The sequence below is a fragment of the Mercenaria mercenaria genome, chromosome 19, assembly GCF_021730395.1.
Source record: "Mercenaria mercenaria strain notata chromosome 19, MADL_Memer_1, whole genome shotgun sequence".
NCBI classification, from domain to species: domain Eukaryota; kingdom Metazoa; phylum Mollusca; class Bivalvia; order Venerida; family Veneridae; genus Mercenaria; species Mercenaria mercenaria.
The window spans coordinates 31222602-31245858 of record NC_069379.1 but is presented as its reverse complement, the minus strand read 5'-3'; the positions used below and the strand labels follow the sequence as shown (position 1 = coordinate 31245858).

General features: G+C 32.9%; 3 protein-coding genes across 7 annotated transcripts in view; all 3 read left to right on the top strand.

The window, feature by feature from the left end:
* The window catches only part of LOC123542087 (uncharacterized), a 166002-nt gene extending 146401 nt beyond the window's left edge, over window positions 1-19601 (top strand). Inside the window, exon 67 of the transcript XR_008368554.1 lies at window positions 17136-19601. The gene's annotated coding sequence lies outside the window, so the exon portion shown is untranslated. The remainder of the gene's footprint in view (window positions 1-17135) is intronic.
* LOC123542089 (uncharacterized) overlaps window positions 1-23257 on the top strand; it is a 226890-nt gene that overhangs the window by 62541 nt on the left and 141092 nt on the right. For all 5 annotated transcript variants that reach the window (XR_008368553.1, XM_053530951.1, XM_053530953.1 and 2 more), the window contains exons 16-23: window positions 1231-1391; window positions 2107-2274; window positions 2581-2737; window positions 3362-3525; window positions 3644-3811; window positions 4514-4681; window positions 5032-5205; window positions 6014-6181. Coding sequence is in view for 4 of the 5 variants with exons in the window: in XM_053530951.1 (XP_053386926.1) it covers window positions 1231-1391; window positions 2107-2274; window positions 2581-2737; window positions 3362-3525; window positions 3644-3811; window positions 4514-4681; window positions 5032-5205; window positions 6014-6181 (1328 nt within the window). In the remaining variant the exon portion in view is untranslated. The remainder of the gene's footprint in view (window positions 1-1230; window positions 1392-2106; window positions 2275-2580; window positions 2738-3361; window positions 3526-3643; window positions 3812-4513; window positions 4682-5031; window positions 5206-6013; window positions 6182-23257) is intronic.
* LOC128550914 (scavenger receptor cysteine-rich type 1 protein M130-like) overlaps window positions 1-23257 on the top strand; it is a 91383-nt gene that overhangs the window by 58842 nt on the left and 9284 nt on the right. The window lies entirely within an intron of this gene.

Genomic DNA, 23257 nt, shown 5'->3' with positions numbered 1-23257 from the left:
TCTGCCTTTACGACCGGTGAAAACCAAGATCAGCCAGAACATCCATGCCATCTGATCATGGCCTGTGCTGTTTACTGTTCAGTCAGAAAATTTTCAGTGAACACCCCTTTTATTAATAAATAGTATCGCCCAAAATGAATAACGGACCATTTTTTTAGAAACTTGGCAGGGTAAAGTTTAAAGGTCCATTACTAAGGGAAAGTGAGTTGGCAATTTTTTTCATAGCCAGTGCATAGACTTCTGCAAGACACTAAATAATGAAGATTGGCAGGTCAAAATTTACAGAAGGTCTTTGGAACTCAAAGAAATGTATGTGTATTATGTTGAAATTTCAATGAATCGACAGAATGACCCCCCAGGTCTTTTTAACTTTCTTCATACTTCATAGAAAAATAATTGTACATATACTGCGATTTATTTCGAATTTCTACATACCAACTTTCATTTTCCAATAAAATGAAATAGTTTCTGTGCTTTTTAAAAGAAATTAAAATGTTCACTTTCCTTAGTATTGGACCTTTAATTGATGGGCAGACAAATTCATATAAAATTCTGAAATTAACATCATAAACGAACTCCTGCTAATTGTTATATCGAACCTATAACATATATAGAACCTTTTAAGAAAGTTCTGCACGTTTCGCTATGTGAATTGTTAAGCAATGCTTTTTTTCAAATCATTTTAATATAAATTCAAATTCAACCGATCAAATTATAAGGTTGTGTGCTTGATTTTTTAAGACCGATATGATAAGGGCTTCTACAGAAAAAATCTTATTTCAGATGACATATTTGGTGTTAAAAAAGTTCAACATGCACATTAAGCTGAATAACGCTTGTTGCAGAAGATTTACCTATTTTGATTCATATTACTGGACCGAGTTCGTCCGTGCGCTTGATTATTTTTATATTCACCAAATAGCAATAGAGTTCCTAAAGATGTATCTTATGTTTCATTTAAATTTGAACTCTTCACTTCGTCAGAATTAATCTTTACAAATACAATGTCGCTGAATGTATATTTATTTCATGGGATATAATAGATTCCTGTTCATATTTATGCTACTCGTATAATGTCTACCAGGCATTATTATAGGTTTTCTTAAAACAATGACGTTACGCCGTCTCCTCCGGTTAATCAAACGAGCACGACTACCTTAAACTAATTGAAATGAAAATTTGACAGATAATGCAAATCAGATTTAAATGTTATATAAATGCTATTGACAGAGCTGCGCGATATTTTACTGGGGCATTGTATGGTGAAGGCAGTGGACCAATATTCATTGACCAACTATATTGTGACCAGAATGATGCAGACTTAAGTAGCTGCCAGTATTTGTTTCTAAATGAGTGCACTCACGACAGAGATATTTCTGTTGTTTGCAATGGTATGTGTTTGATCTCATAGTTATAAAATCATTGTTGTGTAACCTAACGAACTTTATTCATACTTCTTAACGGTGTTAGAAAGTCTTCTGATTTCTCAATTGCGTTTTAGTAATTACTATATGTCTACCTCAAATATATAGTGGCGAAATATTAAAATCTTACATACACGGGCATCTAATAATTCTGTCGAGAAAGTGCAAATGATTTATTCTAACACGGTCCGATTCATTTTCCTATTAAACAAAGAAGGCAGAAAACAATGAATTATTATACAACAAATCACTGTTCTGACGTCACAATTATTACGTCATGGCGTCAAACGGCATAGCGGCGCGCTGGAAAAGAAACCGATTGAAAACGGGCAAATATTTAATGAATGTCGTCAAGGATGTACTTAAAACTCCTTGGTAACGTGTTAGAATCGAAATAATATATCTCATTTAGTGATTTGCTCTTGAATAAATCATTGCTTGTCGTTCAGAGGCGTATTATTATATCACTCGGGCTGCGCCCTCGTGATATAATTCCTTCGCATCTGAACTCCAAACAATGATTTATTCAACGACAAATCACTGGATGAGATATATTATTTCTTAAACAATGACATGTGGAAATAAATAACCAGAAAAAAATCCATATTCGAGATCCGAAGACTCCGTACTAGTACTTACAATATTCATTCAAATTATTATATGAACTTACAAAAATATGCAGAATGTGGACAACCAGATATCTACTATTGGGACACCGGTTACTTCAGCTATAACGGCTCTATCTTGTATGCTGATTGCTCCTACTATAGAACTTACGTCGGTACACTTCAACTGACGTGTGACAACAGCACAAACACGTGGATAAAGGAAGGAGAATGTGAAGAATATAGTATGTAGATTACTCTTGTGGCCCTATTTTGGAAATTACCCGTCCTTTGTTTCGCCCCTAGCTGGTCTGGCTGAAACCTTTTTCATAACTGCTTCCACCTGAATTCATAGAAATATAAACAGTATGTACGTACACACATTATTGGATGAATAATTATATATTTATTTACATATTGTCAGAAATAATATGTATAATATAATTCAATTTGTATCCTTAAATAAAAAGCATAGAATCATGTTAAATGTTGAATTTTAAGTAATGAATAGTAATTGCGTGAAAGTAATTTGTATTATATGTATTTCACAGGTTTTCCTTTAGATATATCTGAAATAAGGCTTGTTGACGGACCTAGGTCAACAAATGGAAGAGTTGAAATCAAGTCTTTAGATACCTGGGGGACTATATGCGATCATTATTTCGGAATGGAAGAGGCAAACACTATATGTAGCATGATTGGTTACCCGTATGTTTTCCAAGTTTTGTACTTTTCCTAGCATAAATTTGAAAACATTATTTGACTGTATATGTACTTTTATAGCCAAACATAATATTGCAAGCAATAAAGTATTTTAATTTAGGCCTACTGTGATTTTTTTAGTCGTAATTTTCTTTTGCTCTCTGTCTGTCTCTAAACGTGTTACTAGTTTCTTGATAACATACATATTACCTTAAAATATATAAGTTGATTTAAACTTAACATGTACCAACAAAACAGATTAGTATACCCATATCGTTTCAGTCTGTATATCAAGAGGATATGAATTTATTTCAGTGTTACATTTGTAGGCTGAACTGTGTTTCACTAGTATACATAAACACCAGATTCAATATTCAAAGCGTGACATAGCCACGAGTACAAATATAAGATATGGTGTTCACGACTGAAAAATATTTGACCTTACAAGTACAGCAAAGAAATAATATATCATCTTTTGACTTAATTTCCGTATTCTACAGTATCTAACCACTAATATATAAGATTATCTTAAACTGTGAAAGTATCTGTATTGCACACTTATATTTCAGTAATTCATTGTGAAACATGTAATAAAATTGCAATAAGATCAAATAGTAAGATAATTTATAGTCCCGCAGCTGGGTTCTACATATCAGCACATTACGGCGAAGGTACTGGACCAATATTTGTGGATGACCTAAGCTGTGAAGTAAATGCATCTCATATTAACAACTGCACCTACGATACATACGACAACTGCAACCATGGGAACGATATATCCGTTAACTGCACAGGTAAATGAATTCATTGTTTCAGATACTTATATTTCAACTACTTAAAAATTAATAATGATACGAAAGTTAAAATTGAATATCGTCTTATGTGTACATCTAACATGATATTTCTTTTTAGAATGTGTACATCTGAAGGTGGACAATGGATTTCTTAACTCTACAGCGACAAACTATGGTGCAGTTGTTCTAGTTAGCTGCGACAGAGATCATAAACTAATCGGCAATTCGGACATAATCTGCCAGGTGGATGGCTCATGGAGCGATATGCCAGTATGTTCTATTATAGGTATGCCACTATTCTATCAATTTCTGTCATTAAAAGCAAACAAAGTTTTTGTTTTGTTTTAGTGAATGTATTAAGAAATTCAGGGTACAACATATCTAGGAGTTAAGACGTCTTTTATTTATCGTAAAAATAAATCAATCAATAAAAATGACATTGAAATAGTAAGATCGTAATAAAATTTCAAGCCAGATTATGATATCAAAGTGTGATAATAAGCCTTTTTTTATTATAAAACGACCCATCAAAATCCATCCAGAACTTTTTCAGTACATGTATTCATTTCATTTAATGGCGTTTTATTAAACGACTAGCAACCGCATTAATGTAGTCCCGACAGGTAAAATGTTCGGTAAAAATATCTATTATGCAACCGGGTACCAAATTCCTGCCGGGCATAACTTCACCTGTGTAATTAGCGAGTACGTTTTGGTGTTGATGATGACTGATGATGATAATGATGATGATTTCATTGTATAAAACAGAGACAATACATAATCTACATGTTTACATTTTGAAATATATATACATATATGTATGTTCAAAAATAAATACAGTTACATTAACAGTAAAAATACTTTTTTCTCTTTACCTGACTAAGATTCATTAAAAGACCATTCCATCAAGAGACTACTATAAGATCCCTTATATATATGGTTAAAATATTTACATATTTTCGGGATAAATTTGCATATGTGTCCATAGATTGTGGGGATCCTACACCGGAACACGGCTCAAGTAATGCAACTAGCACTATAAATGGAACGATCGTTTCCGTCGAGTGTGAAGAGGGTTATGACATGGTTGGTGACGACATTATCAGTTGTCAGGAAAATGCTTCATGGACGGCTGTTCCAGTGTGCAAAATAAAAGGTATCATTAATACACTTCAGTGAAATAAAACTTGCAGTCAACATTTCAAAGTTTTATAAGTAATATCTATAACATGGTATAGATTTATTACAGTCCGACGTTATTGAGATTGTGCAAACATAGTTACTAATAAAATGCTCAATTATTTATTATTTGACCAAACGGTGAGTGTTAATGTGTTTCCCCTTACATTTAATTTACTTATTGTTCAGTAGTACAAGGGCAATTCCATAAAAAGCATGCTTCCCCACAGTCTATGTTGTAATATAATCGTGCTACTTGATTTGATTTCGTCATAATGATGTCATCTCCACAGAAATGAATGACATATAACTATATTTGCTGTTCAGATTGTGGATATCCTAGTGTACCATATACAAGCGTCTCATTACCAAATAACAAAACAACATTTGGTGAGACAATTTTAATAAGTTGTTGGACTGGATATACTCTCACTGGAAGTCCTACTGTGACATGCCTTTCAAACGGAAACTGGGAAATGATGCCATCATGTATTATTGTGGGTAAGTAAGTGTAAGAGTGGGAATTGCACTACGTCATGGAGTTCATACGCTTACGGTTCCATAGGTTAAGGTTTAGGTTGAAAAATAAGGTCAAACACCAAAAAATAAATTCTAAAAATCATGTGGTAGCCTTGCCACGAACCATTACAATGTCTGCAATGTTCCCTCTTCATACATGTTTGTGTGGCATTATTACTTGAAAAAGGTTTTGCATTTAGTTTATTTTTCCACATGTTTAAAAATGGAATGATGTGTGGGTGACTACATGATTTGAATTTGATTTTTGTTTCTAGTACACTTCTGTCGTCGTTATTTAAGACATTTAATTTATTGCATGTATAATTTTCTTTTCAAATAACATTAGCGTTATATCATGCACATATCAATATATATATATATTCTACGGGTTATACAGAAATAATTAAATAAAAATAAATTTAGCTGTTTGATTAGCAACACAGAAATACATATACGTACACTAAAAGTGCGTTTCCTTCAGTCGCAAAATTACAGCACTTAAACTGTATTTACACTGAAGGCTACTGACATCAAAGTCGATTCCTAATGGTTTTGGCATGTCTCGTTGTGAATCGATTTAAAACTTCGATAATATTCATCATAGGATAGATAAAAGCAATATGAAAGACAAAGCAAGCAAACTTAAAATATATGTTTTATGTCACACTGTATGCACCCTCTAAAGAAATAAGGTACACTCATTCTTTTGAAGTACACCAGAAGGTTTTTAAACAATACATGCATTTTATACACTTGTGGAAATTATCGAGCAGAGATTCATTACTTGCAGACTGCGAAGATCCAACTCCAATCAAAGGTTCCGTAGACAAAAACGAAACAAAATTTGGCACAGTCGTGGAAGTATCTTGCGATCCTGGATATGATATCACAGGAAACTCAACAATTATTTGCCAGGATGATGGAACATGGTCTGATCATCCCGTCTGTGATGCTTCAGGTAAGAACAGATAAAAAAGTAAGCACATTATATAATATCTTAGTTAGAATATTGAGTATTTGTCTTTTAAGTGTAATGAAATTAACTCAATACTTTAGGTACATTGTAAGTAGATACCCAAAATCTATACATGTAGTAGATTACCTACGTCCTTACGAATAAGTACTGTAAAAACAGAATTTTTTGCGGCGCTGCGTCCGTCATCCCTGCCGCGCCGTAAAAATTTTTCTTGTGACCACTCTACGGTCAATTTTTTTGGGGCTTTTTTAAAAAGGGGTTTGGGGGCCTTTTTTCAAATTTACTGTTTGTTTGTGTTTTACGGGTTTTCTTTTTGAGAGCAGGAGCTCAAAAAGGGAAAGGGCAACAAATCCCGTATACTTTAAAAGAAGAAAAAACCCAGAAAATAGGAAAAGACAGAATTACAAGGGGAACTTGAAAAAAAAAAAAATTTTAAAGGTAGGAAATTAGGATTTACTTGGAAACTAAATTTATTTTGAGGCAGCAGGGTTGCAAGCTTGTTACTTTTAAGAGAAAATATTTTCCATTTGGGTTTTGTTATTTTCGAGCCGCTTGCGGAAACGAAGCAGGTTGTCCAAATGCTGTTGGTGTATTGGGGCGGTGCGGGCGTCGTGGATTGTTTGTCCAGACCAAATTGGGCATGCATGGGGCAATCTTGTTTATTTTGGGATGAATGAACCCCAGTGGATTGGTGTCATGCACAAACCCAGGTTCCCATCTCAAAGGGCCCGGCCACTTTCAGGTCAAAAGGGCAAATTTAAAAATGACTTTGTCTGGAGCATTTCCTTCAGCATGGAGGGTTTTGATGAACTTGGGAAATTTTTCACCCTCATGAGATGGAGTGGATCGCAAGAACCCGGGGCCCTAGGTCTAGGGGCAAGGGCCACTTTGAGGTCAAATGATACAAAAATGACAACTTTGTCGGAGTATTTCTTTTATGCAGGGGGCGATTTTGATGTAACTTGGCCCAAAATTCCCCCCATGGATGGGTGTCTGCGGAAAACCCGTTCCCTAATCAAATCAGGGCCCCACTTTTGAGGTCAAAATCAGATACAGAATGCTTTGTCTGGAGCATTTCTTTTTATGCATAGAGGGGTTTTGAGTAACTTGGCACCAAATTTTTCATCATCTGCGACGGGGGTATTTTTAAGATCCAGAATTACTTCCCTTTTTTGTTACTATAAATAGCTTACTTTTTTAAATTTTTTATTACTGGGATGGGAAAAAAACAAAACCCCTTTTCTGTAGTAAAATGCATGTTACATCCCCCAATTTTTAGGGGTATTTGACCATCTCTGGTGGGGGATTTTTGGGGGTGGACTTAGAATTTTTTTTATTATTTTTTTTTTTAATTTTTTTTTAAATTTTCGTTCCTTTGTTGTTACTGTAAAAAATTTATATTGTAATTTTTGCAATTTTTTTTTTTGGCTAAAGTTTGCCCCATAGACAAGGAGTGTCATGTACAACTCCCATCCTTTTGAAAGCTGGCGGCTCGACATATTCCCCTGGGCGTCTAGTTCCTTAAAACATACTAAAGTTTTATAAACTTTTTTAGATAAATTTTTTCGGTTTTTTTTGTAAAGAAGTCTACACATTTTAAATTAAAATGTTACGTAAAGTAATATTTTTTTATGAGATTTTTAAAAGAAGTTCTTTTATCCCCCCTATAGTAAGCTTTTCTGCCTTTTAGTCATGGTTTTCATGGGTTCCCGATGTAACTCATGAAAATTGACCCATTTAAATATTTTTTGGTAATAGGGACAGGCAAAATGAAATTTTGGGTCATAGGTCAAGGCAAGATAAATTGCAAACCCTTTTGGGCCCGGGTCATAGCTTTTTTAACAAGGGGTAAAATGATAAAATACAGGGGGTTTTGAAATTTTAGGTCAATGATCAAAGGCAAAGGGCACATGACCTTGAAAAAGTTGAACCCTTTTTCCCAAAGATAACTTGAGACCGACCTGGGTGATAAAGTTTGAACCCAAAGGGGTCCATCATGAAAACGGTAAGTTTTACTTTTAGGTCAGTAGGTCAGGTCCAAAAAGGCAAAACAGTGAAATGTTTTTCAATTTTAATTGAGAATGCTTTGGGTTTGGATCAGAAAATTTTTAGGGAGGTTTATTATGACCGCAGGTGACCCCTGATGATGTTGAGGTCAAAGGTCAAAAGGCCCACTGACCCTTCTTTTAAAAAAAATGCCCCGGGGGGGGCACCGGGGCTTCCCCCACCATTAAAAATGGAAAACGCCTTGACCTTTGGTGCGGTGTGATGTTAAAACAAAAAAATAAGGGGTTTTTAAAACAGTTTTGGACAATAACTTCAGGGTGCTTGGGGGTGAGAAAACAAAAATTTAGTACAAAGGGTTGGGCTTGCCCGCAGTTACCTGTATTGATTTAGTTCCCAAAAATCAGGATGACGGGGAAAAAATTTAAACCCCTTTTTCCCTCACAAAGGGGAGCTTTTTTGATCCCCCTTTTCCCATGTCCGTTCAGTCCGTCGTCAACAATTTGACTGTTAACACTCTAGAGGTCACAATTCGACCTAAACTTTATGAACTTGGTCAGAATGTTAACCTTAAAAAAATATTTGGAAATTTGAATTGGGTCATCTGGGGTCAAAAACTAGGGCAAAGTCAAATCAAAGGGAAAAGCTGGTTAACATGTAGAGGTCCAATTAAGATTTTTTTCTTCATAAACTTGGGGCAGAAAGTTTATTTTATGATTCAAGGGCCCGTCTGAATTGGTTTTGTGGGTCAAAAAAATAGGTACTAGGTCAAAACAAAAAAAAAAACTGTTTACACTTAGAAGCCCTTTTTGACCTATCTTAATGAAACTTGGGCAAAATGTTTAAACTTAATGATCCCTAGATCAGATTTAAAAACTGGCTTAAGTGGGTTCAAAAAATAGGGGACCAGGTTTTAAAACAAGGGGAAAAGCTTGTTAACATCTAGAGGGGCACAATTTTGGCCAAACTTAAAGAAACTTGGTCAAAAGTTTTTTTAATAAAATATTTGGGGCATTTGAAAATTGGGGCATTTGGTCAAAAACTGGTACCAGGCCAAATCAAAGGGGAAAAAACTTTTTAACACTGTAGTGGCCACATTTAGACCAATCTTAATGAAACTTGGGAGAATTTTATTTGATGGCTATGGCCAAATTTAAATTTTGGGTCAGGGGGATTAAAAAAAGGGCATAGGGCAGTCAAAGGAAAAATTTTTAACACTCAGAGGCCAATTTTTGAGCACTTTTGAAATTAAACGAAAGTTAATCTTTATGATCTAAAAATCAGTTTGAATCTGGGGGCATTGGGGTCAAAAAATAGGTCACAATCAAATCAAAAGGGAAAAGCTAGTTAAATCTTTAGAGGGTACATTTATGATCATATTTAAAGTTAAATTGGCAGAATGTATCTTGATGACTTTAGGTCAATATGTCCCGGGGCGATACGGGCCCTCATGGCCCTCTTGTTTATTTTTTTGTTGTAAGAGAAATTTTACTTTTAGAATACAGATTACAGCAAGTAATTTTTTTTTATTTTTACAAAAACTTATTTTAAAAACCCGACAAATACCCGTTGTTATTAAAATTGTTATTCACAGTTCGCTCTATTTCTTGTAGGATAAAACAATTTTGTGATTGGTCATTTAAATGTGTATCGAAAAACCTTAAATGTGAAAAAATTTTTTTCAATAAATAAAGTGTAATGCAAGTCTTTGTTTTGTGTATATAAAAGCAAAATTTGGATTTTTTTTTTTGGTAATTTCAGAAATTTCATTAAAACAAATAGAAAAAAATCAAGCCCGCAAAGAAGGTAAATGTCCCCCTGACTGAACTCTTAACCTGCGGTGGGCAAATAGATTTTTTTGATGTGTGCTGTCTGTTAGTCTTTTAACAGTGAGTTGCAATCTAGTAACTTTTCGTTTTTATATTTTTGCCACCGAGCACAGTGTGAGCTGTGTGATCACCCTTAAAATCTGTCATTGGTTCCAACAATTTGCCCGTTAACCCTGTAGACAGGTTTTTTTAAATGTAAAAGGGTGAGTTTAAATTGATCGATTCCGATTGGGCGTGCCCCTTTTTCATATTTTAAACCCTTTTAATTGTGCATACTTTTAATTTTTAATATAGATTCATATAAAGTTTTTGGCGCCAGTGAGATTCTTCACACGATTGTTTTAAAATTTTGGGGGGAAGGGTATACAGTCAAGTAGTGATAAAATATACCAGAGTAGGAAGTTATTTTTTTTAAAAATTTTAAAATTACATCCCAGTTTCACCCTTTTTTATTGTCAGTCTGTCTGATTATTATTTTCAGGTGATATAAAAATCCTAACCAAAATATATGGCACTTAAGGTACTATAATAGTTATTATGTCTTACCCTGATGAACTTTTGTGTTCTTTTGTTTTATTAGGGTATCACGCAGTCAAAATATATATATTATATTCATTATATAAAGAAATAGATGCTGAAGTTTGTATTTCTTTAAATAAATTACAGGCTTTCATACTCTGCGATATTGATAACAGAATGTTTAGCCGGTAATTAAATAACTTTGAAATGTTATATTATGTTAAAATTTAACATACCGTTATTTCAGCTCAGAGAAGGGTCAGTCAAAAGGTAAGTTTGAACGATGCAGCTGAAAACAATGTGAGTAAGCAACCTTGAACGTACAAGTAATCGATCAATTTTTTTTAAAGTTTAAAGCCATTTCCACTTATAAATATATCAATTCTGCATTTTTCGGCGGTCAATGTAACCTGCATGAATTGATTCAAACGGATTTTGACTATTGTTAATAAGTCACAAGAATTAATATTGATTCATTGTTATAAATACAGAGAATCTTCGGTATGGTTAGGAGAGTCAAGTACAATTCACATGAATAACCATCTGCCCAGACGTAGGCAATTGAAATTTGTTTTTCAGAATCTTATTTTTTCAATTTCAGCATTACCGTCATTGAAATGATTTGTGTTTGGCAAATAACAAGCTACAAACAGTTTTAGAAAAAACACAACATTTTTTTTCAGTGACAATACATCGATTTTGACGACCAGACATATGTCTATAATCTGTCAGTTTTAACTGTATAATGTTGACAGAGCTTTACTGTCACATACATGCCTCTAGTTATTCATATTTTAAATAATTACTGTTTCGAAAGTTATGAAAATGTTTCAACAAATTATATGTATTATGACTTATGATAGTTTGAAAGCCCTCAACATCTATTTTTGAAAAAGGTATCCCCAATGCATTAGTCAAGATTCAGATCAGTTAAGAGTAAATGTAGATGGCAAGCAATTTGGTGTGATTTGGAACAAAGTATTACAATTTTATATAACAGCTTTTTGTTATGAAAATAATTTTCAATATATAGAAACCCTAACGTATTTTACACTTTCCCTGTTTCTATAAAATGTATTTGTATGATTTGTACACGTGTACGAAATTCAAAAAGGTCTTAGTTGTGTCGGTAGAACTTCTTTTACACAGGGCAACACCTTCCACTTATATGTATAGAAGATGAATGTTCAAGGCAGTTGAACGCTTAGTGTACAGACTATACAAATTGATTACCTATGCAGAAATCTTTTTCAAATTATTACCTTTCTTTCGCATAAAAGGCGTTTGCAGTGATGCATATTTTGTTGTAGAAATCAGCCTTTTGTAGAAAACTATAAGAAAATTGGCAAACCAGTGCTCTTCAGAATTGGTAAGGCTTGCAAAGTCAGAATTCATTTGAATTTTACAAAAAGATTGAACTGGCCTACAAATGTTGAAGCAAATGGCAACTAGAATGCTCGGTTATCAAACGCTTACTAATTTTAAGGTCATATAACAACTATTTGTTTCCCTGATGAAATCTACATATTTACAAGTTATTATTACAACAAATGTGTCATGTTCACATTTTCAGTTAAATGCATGTCACACTTACCTTATACTTTTTTAGTTAAGTGGCAGTTGGTCATCAGCCTGTCAGCTGCTGGATTATTCATTCTGATTGTAGCAGCGTTATTAGCTGTCACTGTACATAGGCTGAGGCTGAGGCTGAGGCTGAGAAGAAGAAATAGGGAGAACAGCTACTGTCCTCGAGGGTGATGGATTTTTAAATGTTATAATAATAATATATGCTGATTTTAAAATATTGTCCTTTATATCTATATAGTCATTACCACTAGTTATTTATTAGTCCAATTAATTGTACGTGAGTCACGATATTGTGAAAATTTTTGCACAGGTCAATATCTCTCCTCCACGTACAACACGGGGAGAACCTTCTCTGTGTTGAGCCTTCTGCGACAATGCTACGCAACGATATTTGGCGACTTTTAAATCGCATTTTAGCTATAAAAATGCAAAAATATAAGTGAAATTTTAAGATGCTTGGAAAAAATATCCATTGTATCCTTCCAATTAATTGATGTTTATGTGACTAAACGGCAAATCACAAGTTTTGTCGCAGTTTTATACAACGCACCATGAAGTTTACGCAAATTTTACATGGCTCCGATTGTGTCACGTGATCGATAACGACCAACCGCACTACGTGTGTAATGGCGGACATGCAAGTACGGCAAGGTAGCCAAATTGGAACTTTATATTTTTTTACGCTTTATTAACGTGTTTTGCTGTTATGTTTAAGCAATAAATTTTGTTTAACGATTTCATCGTTCAAGTATGTTTTCCGAGCGTGTTTTTACCTAAAAAAATATTCACCACAGAAAAGGTCTTTACTACTTTTGACGTAAAGAGAGAGATTTGCTCTATCACAAAATATCTCAGAATCTGTTCTGACGTCAAATTATTTGGACTTGGTTTTTATATGCACAAATTTCACCAACATTTTACATAAGTCTTCTATATTTTTTAAAGTTGTCCCCATAACTAGACTTCTTTTGAATTTATTGATAAGAGATTATGCTTAAAGATAATTTCCGCTGTAAAGTTTAGCCGATTATGAACATGAAATGTATAGCAGTTGTAGCGTTTCAACCATATTCATAGGGATATTCCAAGAATATATATTGAACCGCGCCATGAGAAAACCAACATAGTGGCTTTGCGACCAGCATGGATCCAGACCAGCCTGCGCATCCGCGCAGTCTGGTCAGGATCCATGCTGTTCGCTTTTAAAGCCTATTGGAATTGGAGAAACTGTTAGCGAACAGCATGGATCCTGACCAGACTGCGCGGATGCGCAGGCTGGTCTGGATCCATGCTGGTCGCAAAGCCACTATGTTGGTTTTCCCATGGCACGGCTCATATATTTTTTTCTGCCCATATAATCAAAGATTCTAGATTGTTTTAAAAATTCAAAGTATAAGTAACACAGCCTCTAGATACATTGTGGGATTACGCATTCTTTATAATTAAAACTTTCTAAATAAAAGACAAACTACACGAAAGCCATTCTTTATGGATCAAATAATGGTTTAATATAAAACTATTTCAGAGACCGTCAAGAAGGGACTATGAAGGATCTGGATTTAACAGAAATTTCCGAGGGAACGATGGTACGTTAAAAGACTAGTACTGATGTAAATTTTGCATAACATGTTATGAAACTGTATTTGCAATTTTGTAACTTCAAACTGTATTTGGAATGTAAGTTAAACGATTCATTTTCGAAAGGTCTTTTAAATCACTGAACAAATAGAACATATCACAAGCAACTTATAGGTCAATATATGGAATACAATATCTTACATATAACCAAATTTTGAACAATGCTTCCACCTCGGAGAAAATTTTGATGTAACTAGGTCATTGGCAACAACTGATAATCACTAACTATACAAAGTGGTCATAAGATTGAAACACATTCCTGTGCAAGGAACAATGTGTAGAATGCAGCAAACATTAGGATTATGAGGGTTCCATCAAACTGAAGCATTGCTTAGGAATTGGTTATGGGTAAGACCATTTTCACCTTTAATGGCGTACGTACAACTATTAAGTTTATGAGCATTATGATATTTGCTTTAAAACTTAATGAGTGTCTAAAAATGAATAGTTTAAATTGAAGGTTTGGATCATTTACGTAAATGGTACTATTCTTTGAAAAATTTAAACAGTCATACAGTTAAACTTGTAATCAAGGAAACCTGTGATGCTTTTTGTGACTTCAAAATTGGTAATGATCCCCGAAAAAAAAGCAAGGATTGGGACATATTGTTGCCACCTTGTCAGTCCGTTCACCCATCCGTCAGTATCGATATGTTGAAAAAAGTGAAAAATAAATAATAGTAAAACTACGCTCCGAGAATGCCGCCTTTTAAACAAAACTCCAAAACCAGTTTGTTTGTGTAAAAGATGGACATGTATACATGTAAACATGGACAAAGTAAAACAAATTGACCACTAACACATTGAGGAGCACGGCTTTTAAACGGAAGACGCATAGGTGGGACTTACACTGGATACTGGCGCGAATGCTTTCTATCTCTCTCCCCACCCCCTTTTACCTCCAATCATGTTGCATTGTTATCGGACAATGTTTAATATCCCCACCAGGTGAATCCTGTACATGAATTCGGTCCGCTGAAGACAAAATATATAAGATACGAAACAGCTCTTGAAATAATACATAGAACATAAAACCTAGAGAAGTAAATGCACGTATGTTATGCCTTCAGTTTATAAGATAAGTACATTAAGGCACTTGGCGAAACAGGCCAGATGACAACTTCTAAAGCGGTACAGTCCATGTGGGCTTAAGAATTTCTTTATCAAAACCTATACAAAGATTATGACATGTCAGGCTTAGTTCTAATCGTTCTAAAATTTTACACCATGTTGTATACTTTTAGTACCAAATACAGAAATAAATTGTGTCCGAATTACTTTTGTTACATTTTTTAAAGGTTATAGCCTAAACTCAAGTTTAACTATGCAGTTTACATGCATGCTTATCAGAGGAAACATTATTTGGGTTTCATTCTGTCATGTCCTATAAGCAAATATTGTCACAAATGTTGACTAATAGCTCTAGTCTGTGTTTTTTTTCTCTGATGCGCGTCATGTCTGAATTGAACAGGTACTATATCGATTTTTTAAAGAATGTGTAATGTACACCTCAATGAATTAAAACCTGTGGCGTCTGTGCAGTGCGCAATTTTACAAATTTGACCTTCTGAAGCTGATTTTTGAAGGTTTTCAAAATTAAATTCATTCTGAAAGTGCAACAGCAAAGGCAAATACATGGAAGAAATTGAAACAGTATGCAAAATTCTTTGGAGAAATTGTCACATTTATCATTTGTTATCAGTCACCTACAAATCATTTCAGATAATGGTGTGAATGCGCAACAAGATTTCCAACAGTTGGATCTAATTTACTTATGAACGCAATACCTTCTGCAAATACAAGCGGGAAAAATATCTCCGTTCCCGAACTGACAATATTATTATTTCTTTTGTTCATGTGATCACGCAAAAGACTTTGTTTGGGGAAGGGGGCGATACTTAAATTACATTGCCCCGTCCCGTCCCCTCTCCCAGCTTTGGTACACCATATAGATAAAAACTTTAGAAATTTGTTTTAAGTTGATAAGTTAACATAGCAAGTCCTTTATACTCTTATTGCTGTTTAAGATGTCAGATCTATTCCTCATTTTAATTGTTTTGCTTTAAGAATCAATCAAACAAATGCAAAAGAACTTCAGAACGTTTTTTTTTATCATAATGTATGTGTACGTCAATATACATGTGCATTGGATTGAAACATTACAGTGGCTAGGGTCATAATGAAATCATACTCAACAAATCAGGTCAAATATTTTATTTTGACAAAAGTATTCCTATTTCATCTGCATTAAGAACAATTTTTGTCAGGATGCATTACTTTTAGATTGTATAGAAATATTCTTAAAAATATATATTATGCAATTATACATTTTATGCATTTTGAAATCAAAAGGAAAGGAATGATATATCTGAATGTCATGACATATTTAATTTTTGTTCTCATTTAAGAATTCTATTAATTGTTTCATTTATAATTTCCTGTAATTTCGGAGCACTGGTGTGATAAAGAACTTATCTAAATGTATTTTCGAGTTGCAAAGACTTGCAATTGATGCATAGGAAACTCAGATGAATATGAAATTGTAGATGTGCTCTAATTGCCGGATAGAACGGTTTTAAAGCACTTGATTATAAAGCCGTATAATTTGGAGATACATCTTAAAATACATCATCTGACAGTAATCAGAGCTGTAAAATTCTTTGCCTACAGTACTAGAGCTGCAAAATTCTTTGCCTACAGTACTAGAGCTGCAAAATTCTTTGCCATTTTGGACGTGTACGTCTATGCTTTTTTTTCGAAAATAGATGTATGATTTCAAACTTTACCATTCTTCATATACTCTCAAGTATTATTCATATATTTTACTTGTTAATAGTATTCATTCTTTTTTCAGAGTAACCGAGCATCCTCAAGAAATTCCCGTGCAAATCGGTTTTAAAGTATATTATAGTCAATGCATAATTATGCCAGACATTTCAACGATTGTGATTGTTAAGATGTGAAATCTTCTACCACTGTTCCTATATAGAGTAATATGGAGTGTTTTTGACATTATTAAATATTCATATCATGTTCTTTTTTTTTCAGAGAGAAAAAAAGTAGAAACATTTTAGTGCGATAACATTATGTAAACTCTTTTTTTCCCATTTTTTTGTTAGTTAATACAATTAACACAAAAATATCATATGTATAGATTATTTCTCACTATGACGACGTTCATATGAAAATTTTTATTGTGTAAGTAATCTGATCTACGTTTACCAGATTAGAATGTTAACGATTTTTTTTTTGTTACTCCACGTTTATTTTACCATCTTAATACTTTGTAAATAGTTATTAGAGATTGTTGATTTGTCAATTTGTCATTTAATTTCGCGACTTATATTGCGAATGTTGAGGTTCAGTACATGTCAATAGCTTCGAAATACTTTTATATACTTAAAGTTGGTGAATTTTGTGACCAAAATCCTTGATATCCGATTTTAGTTGTTTAGGTGTAACCTGTCCTTTTTCTTTTGAGAAAATGTTCATTCGTACATGTCAAAATATTTAATATTCTGCCAGTGGTTTGACCCTATTATATGCCAATTTGTTTCTTTCAATTTAACTCTTCAGTTTGCACCTTCTTATTTATCTCAGCTGAATAAAAATAAAACAAAATAGTTCCTTCCAAATTTGAAGAAAGTTTGACTGATAATCTAGCAATTCATTTATAATGACAGAAACAGTATACATGCGTATTTTGCTTTTCCGTGAGTTTTGGGAAAGTTACAGCATAACTTTACAGCTGTTCAGTTGCTTGTGTAATAGCTTATTAGCGGATCGTTTTCATAGACTACTTCATTATCATTTTTATGTAAAAAGCAATTTCATTTATATAGAAACAAAATTTTATTATCATATAAACATATATACCAAAGCAACATACAATTTAAATGAAATGAATAAGTAGGAAAGTGATAGATTTAATAGGTCTCTAAATAGTTAATACCCGTAAATTTCTAAAAAATAACAAGAGTTTAGAAATACCACAACAATTTATCATAACTAAGATTGAAAACTCTTTCAGCACTGTAGCTGTTATTCTAATGTCAATGTTACAGATATTTTGACTTCTTCATCTTATGCATAAATCATATGCTCATTCCAAGTCTATAAGTCCAATGCTCCAACATGCAATTTTTTATTCTTTTATCTCCTGGCTGTTATCAGCCTAGTTACCTTGAATAGAAGATGTATAAATATATATCTCTGTCTTCCATTTAAAAATGCTATCTGTTAAAATGATAAGAAAAGATCTTTTAGCCCTTCAATTTTAACATTGGGTGTTAATACATAGTATATAATCATATCTGTGAGTTGTGTGCCATTTATAATATGTTACATAGAAAACATAAATTATGCAAAAATATTGGAAGATATTTTCAAGTGGAAAAAGTGTTGCCACCAACTGAAATTATATATTCAAGCAGGAAGTTTAAAACAGAAATCAAACGTTACATATTCTTACAAATCCTTACAAAAGCAGCTCAATCTTTTAACACTTAGGGTACCTGTGTATTGTGTCCAGTAATGTAATATAAAGCAGAATCATAAACTTTTCCCATATCTTTTCTAAATCATTAACATAACTCTTCAAGCTTTTTTGTTATATTTTGAAATTTGTTAAAGAGTTTTATCATGAAACAATTCTATTTTCCAAGCGAGGTTTCCAACACACAGCGAATAGAGACAAGTGGTTGTACAGCTGAATGCCAACCAATTTTATGTTATCACGATTTTTGAATTGTCATATGTCACAATACATATTGCATTATGCTTATTGTTTAGAATACAAACAGGATTTTTCATTTATTTTGAGGTATTACAGATACTTTGTTAATTATCAAACTCGGAAAAAAAAATTATAGTAAAAGTCATGACATGAGTTGTTTCCTATTTTACAACTCAAAAAATCAAATATGTTTATGTAATCTTAGCTTTCTTGGTAACCAGTGACCTTTGCTAGTATTTTTGTTAATGTTTGTATGTTATCATAGGAGTGTGAAGACAATACATGAACTTTAAAAGGTCTGTCGCTGTCTAGGGTTTCTCACTGGGAAAATGTGAGGTCAAAGATCAACTGTGTACATTCACAAATAAACTACACCTTTGTACTCTTTAAGTTATTTTCATTTATCCCGTTAAAAAGTTTAAATAAGTTTCATGTACCCTGGTAATAAGACTGATAAAAGTAGCAGCAATTTTTTCTAATACTTATTCATTAAAGTCTGTATCTAAAAATGTAATCTCTGGTGATGCTTGACAGCTCTTCTAATCTTTATATATGATCAACTGCAATATTTCCGGACTGTCATTTCCTTGGGATCATCTCAAGGCCACAATATTAAAAGAAAAAATTTAGAAAAATTTAGAAAATTTAATGATTACTAACCAAACACATATTATTCTGCAAAACAATCATGGTTTTGCTTTAATAGCGATAGTATTAGATGAGTTTAAGTGATCATAAAATCATTCAAATGTTACTAGTATCTAACATTATCTATTGATTTTCAATTTTAACCGAAAAATGTAAAAATTCTGAAGAGCAGGAGGCATAATATAACTCGTTTGGCCTTCGGCTGATGCAGTCCTAATATAAAGCGTGAATTGAGCAATGGATGAGAAAATATAAAGTACTTAAAACTAGTTTTGATTTTCAAGAAAAATTTGCTTTTTTCTACAAATATAAAGATAATTGTTGTGAAGCCTACGCATGGAATTGAAACCAGGTTTTAGAATATTCGATGAAATTCGACGCATTTTCTTGAGTCAAATATAGTGTCGGTGCCAGATTTTGAATTAAACTATTTTGGACTCTGTCTTGTGTGGAATGTTTTATTCCTTGCTGAGTACTTTACGTTCATAACAGTTATCTATAAAGGAAACACAAAAACTTAATTAGATTTTTCTCGACATGTACAATAAATGCATTTTCTATCTGCTTGATATGATAAATTTCTCAGAACGAGGTACTTAGGTTAGGCTTGCATTTGTCATATGCAAAACTGTTATATCATATTTCATGCTATTTGATTTTGTTTTATCTGATACGGTTATTAAGGAAGTGACGTAAAATATCATTTTAAAACGATATACTGCTTTAACTCGTATAAAACAATATAACGCTAATTGTTAAATCATAATTGTGTTTCTTTTGCAAAACTGCTATAATCGTTTCAGCGTATTATTGATTAAGCTTAAGGGTATATGAAAAATTATCAGACAACTCGCTATGTAGTTAAATTTTCTGACGGACCGCTTAAAAAATATAAATTTACAATGTGAATGTGCGGATTCTTCCAATGTTGAAAAACCGGAAGTAATAGCGTACCGTCATTTATTAGGATATCGTAGAATAAAGCCTCGAGTCGGGAAAAGGATTATGAATAATTGTCGACAGGTAAGTAAAGTTATTAAAACGGCAATGTTGCTATATTTCTAGAGGAAGAATATGGTATTTAAATGTTTGACACATTAATTCATTCCAAACGATGTTCCAAAATCAGCCTGAATGTGTGAAAAAATATGCTAAAAACAAGTAGACGGTCCATGAATGTCATTCCGTTCTTTTGTTAAAGATCAACAAAAGGAATACATCTATTAATACTAAAATGCACTTCATGTAATATGAATATGTTGTAAATCATTTATTGACCGTCTTAGCAATAAGCTTTTCAATATCAAAGCTTAGCTGAGTGAAAATAATTCGAATGTCAATCTAATGGTGACGTTTTGCTTATCTATACTTCAAATGTACTTGTATAGAAAGTTAAAAATGACTACCACATACTGTAATATCCTTAACTGAAGAATGAATTGAAAACTGCTTTAAAATTGTCCAGATATGTAAAGCATGTGTTTTCTAAGAACGACTTCTGGTAACTATATCATTACATCAAAATAAAAATGATGTTATATTATACAACTTTCAAACTGAAAATGAGCTGTACCTCTAATCAACAAAACAACACTTTCTTTGAATTTTGTCTTTCAGAATGTCAACATAAATCCATGATGAAACAGAAACATGAAAAGTTTCTTTCCTACCCTTCTTTGTAATTTTGAAAGATTCCGATCTTCCTATACGCAGGTAGAATAGTAGTCTGTGTTCAGACCCAGTGTTTTGTTCACAGGAGATAAATCCTAAGGCTATTCTAATTTTGTACATTTATTTCCCTTTTCTTCACAAAACAATAGATAATCAGAGCCAAGAAAGATCGGCCAGAATATATATCAAAAATGATTATAAAAAAGATTATCTAGTCGGTAGCCAGACTAGTAGAATAAAAGAAACCAAATCTGTGCTGGCAGGATATATACGAGATCAATTCAATATCAGATGATCTTTAACTGATCCCATCGGCGAGAATGCTGCGATGATTAGTAGTTTGTCAGAATGCATTAAGAATTTACTAAAAGAACACTGTTTAATTGAATTAATAAAGATCCGTCAATCAATATGTAACTGGAGTGTAGTTTACGAAAAACGTATGTCTCCTACCACTTAACACGCAGACATTATAAAATGCACAAATGGACATAACTGAATCATAACATTTCAACGATATACACCAGTCTACTTTGCATGGATTGCTCATGTAAAATTTGATGGTATTCTAACCAGTGGTATAGAAAAAGTAGAACGGACATCAAAGACTTTGACAAATCAAGGACTCCACACTGATTACCCGTTACGTTAGGTGAACTTCAGCCTAATGGCACACGTCAAGTAATGTAAAATACAGCAAACAAGGGGTCAAAACTCCGCTGTAAATCGATGCATTGTAGAGAATAACACGCTAGTTATGTATATAACTGCTCAATGCATTGTTTACACTCCACAGAGGATCACCTCAGGCTGTAATCTTGTTCAGAAATTAATGTATATACATGTATCTTTTTGTAGACATAAGTACTATAATCAGCTTCATACTATCTTTTAAGGGATTGAAAAAAAACCTTGAAGTATGTTTTTCTTCTATCTAATTGTAAGAAAATATATATACACACAAATACTTTAAGATTTGACATTTTGGTTAAAAGTATTGAAATATGAAAGCTTTACATGCCACATCAATAACTGCGCAAAAAGTAATATTTAATTAACGGATCTACTTCGTGAAAAAATAAAACCATTGAATATCTCTTTTGTCCTTGCTTATTTACTATGTAAAGTTATGATCAAATATTGAATCATGTTGTAACAATACAGGGTCAGGTACAAATATGACAAACAAAACGGTAATTTGTGATTTTTGGCAGCACTAACTATATTTATTCAACAAGGAATGCATTGAAAAGCATTTTAAATTTAAATGATCAGGTTTTGAAACAGTGCTGTTTTATTCAAGTCAATATTGATCTTATTACGCACTATGTTTGCATAAACATAAAAGACTGATTTTAGAAACGTTAAGGAAGACATACGTTTTATGCTTTTCTTTCATCAATTTGTAAATTTGATCAGACACTGGAATCGTGCTATTTTACGTCGTGAAAATTGCTTTGGGTATGTTTTATTTTTCAGTCATTGTCTGGTTTTGATGAGCCACCTGCGCAGGATTCTCGACCAATCAAATGAGTCTTTCAGAAGTTTATAAAAATTTAATATTACTCTTCCGCTTTTGTTGTATTACATGTATCAGATAGTTTCATTTTATGACTCCGTTGCTAGATATTGTTTGTGTAGTTATGAAGACTTTACTGTAGTTCATGCTAGTAAACAAAAACAAATATAGTCGGTTTTAATAATGGTTTTAATTGACACAAAAATATTTTGATCAAAGATTACGATTGCCGAGTGGTTAATGTCGTTGACTTCAAATCACTTGAGCTTCACCGATGTAGGTTCGAGTTTCACAAGGGCGTGATTTTTTTTTAAATGTGATATGGTCATCAAGCTGGCTTATGGAAGGTTGGTGGTTCTATCAAGGTGCCCATCCTCGATGAAATAATGCACGGAAATAAACCTTAATATGTCTGTCTGTAATAAAGCATTTGAGATCTATTAAAAGTATTTCTTGAAATGCTCTATAACGGAAGAGATGAACAAAATACATAATATGTATAATTATACAAATCACAGACGATACAACGAAACAGGAAAATACAAATCACAGACAATACAATAAAACATGATGATACAAATCACAGACAATACAATGAAACATGAAGATACAAATCACAGAAAAAACAATGAAACATGAAGATGCAAATCACAGACAATATTATAAAAGATGAAGATACAAATCACAGACAATACAATGAAACATGAAGATACAAATCACAGACAATACAATGAAACATGAAGATACAAATCACAGACAATACTTTGAAACACGAACATGAATATACAAATCACAGACATTACAATGAAACATGAAGATAAAAATTACACACAATACAATGAAACATGAAGACACACATCACATACAATACAATGTAACATGAAGGCACAAATCACAGACAATACTAT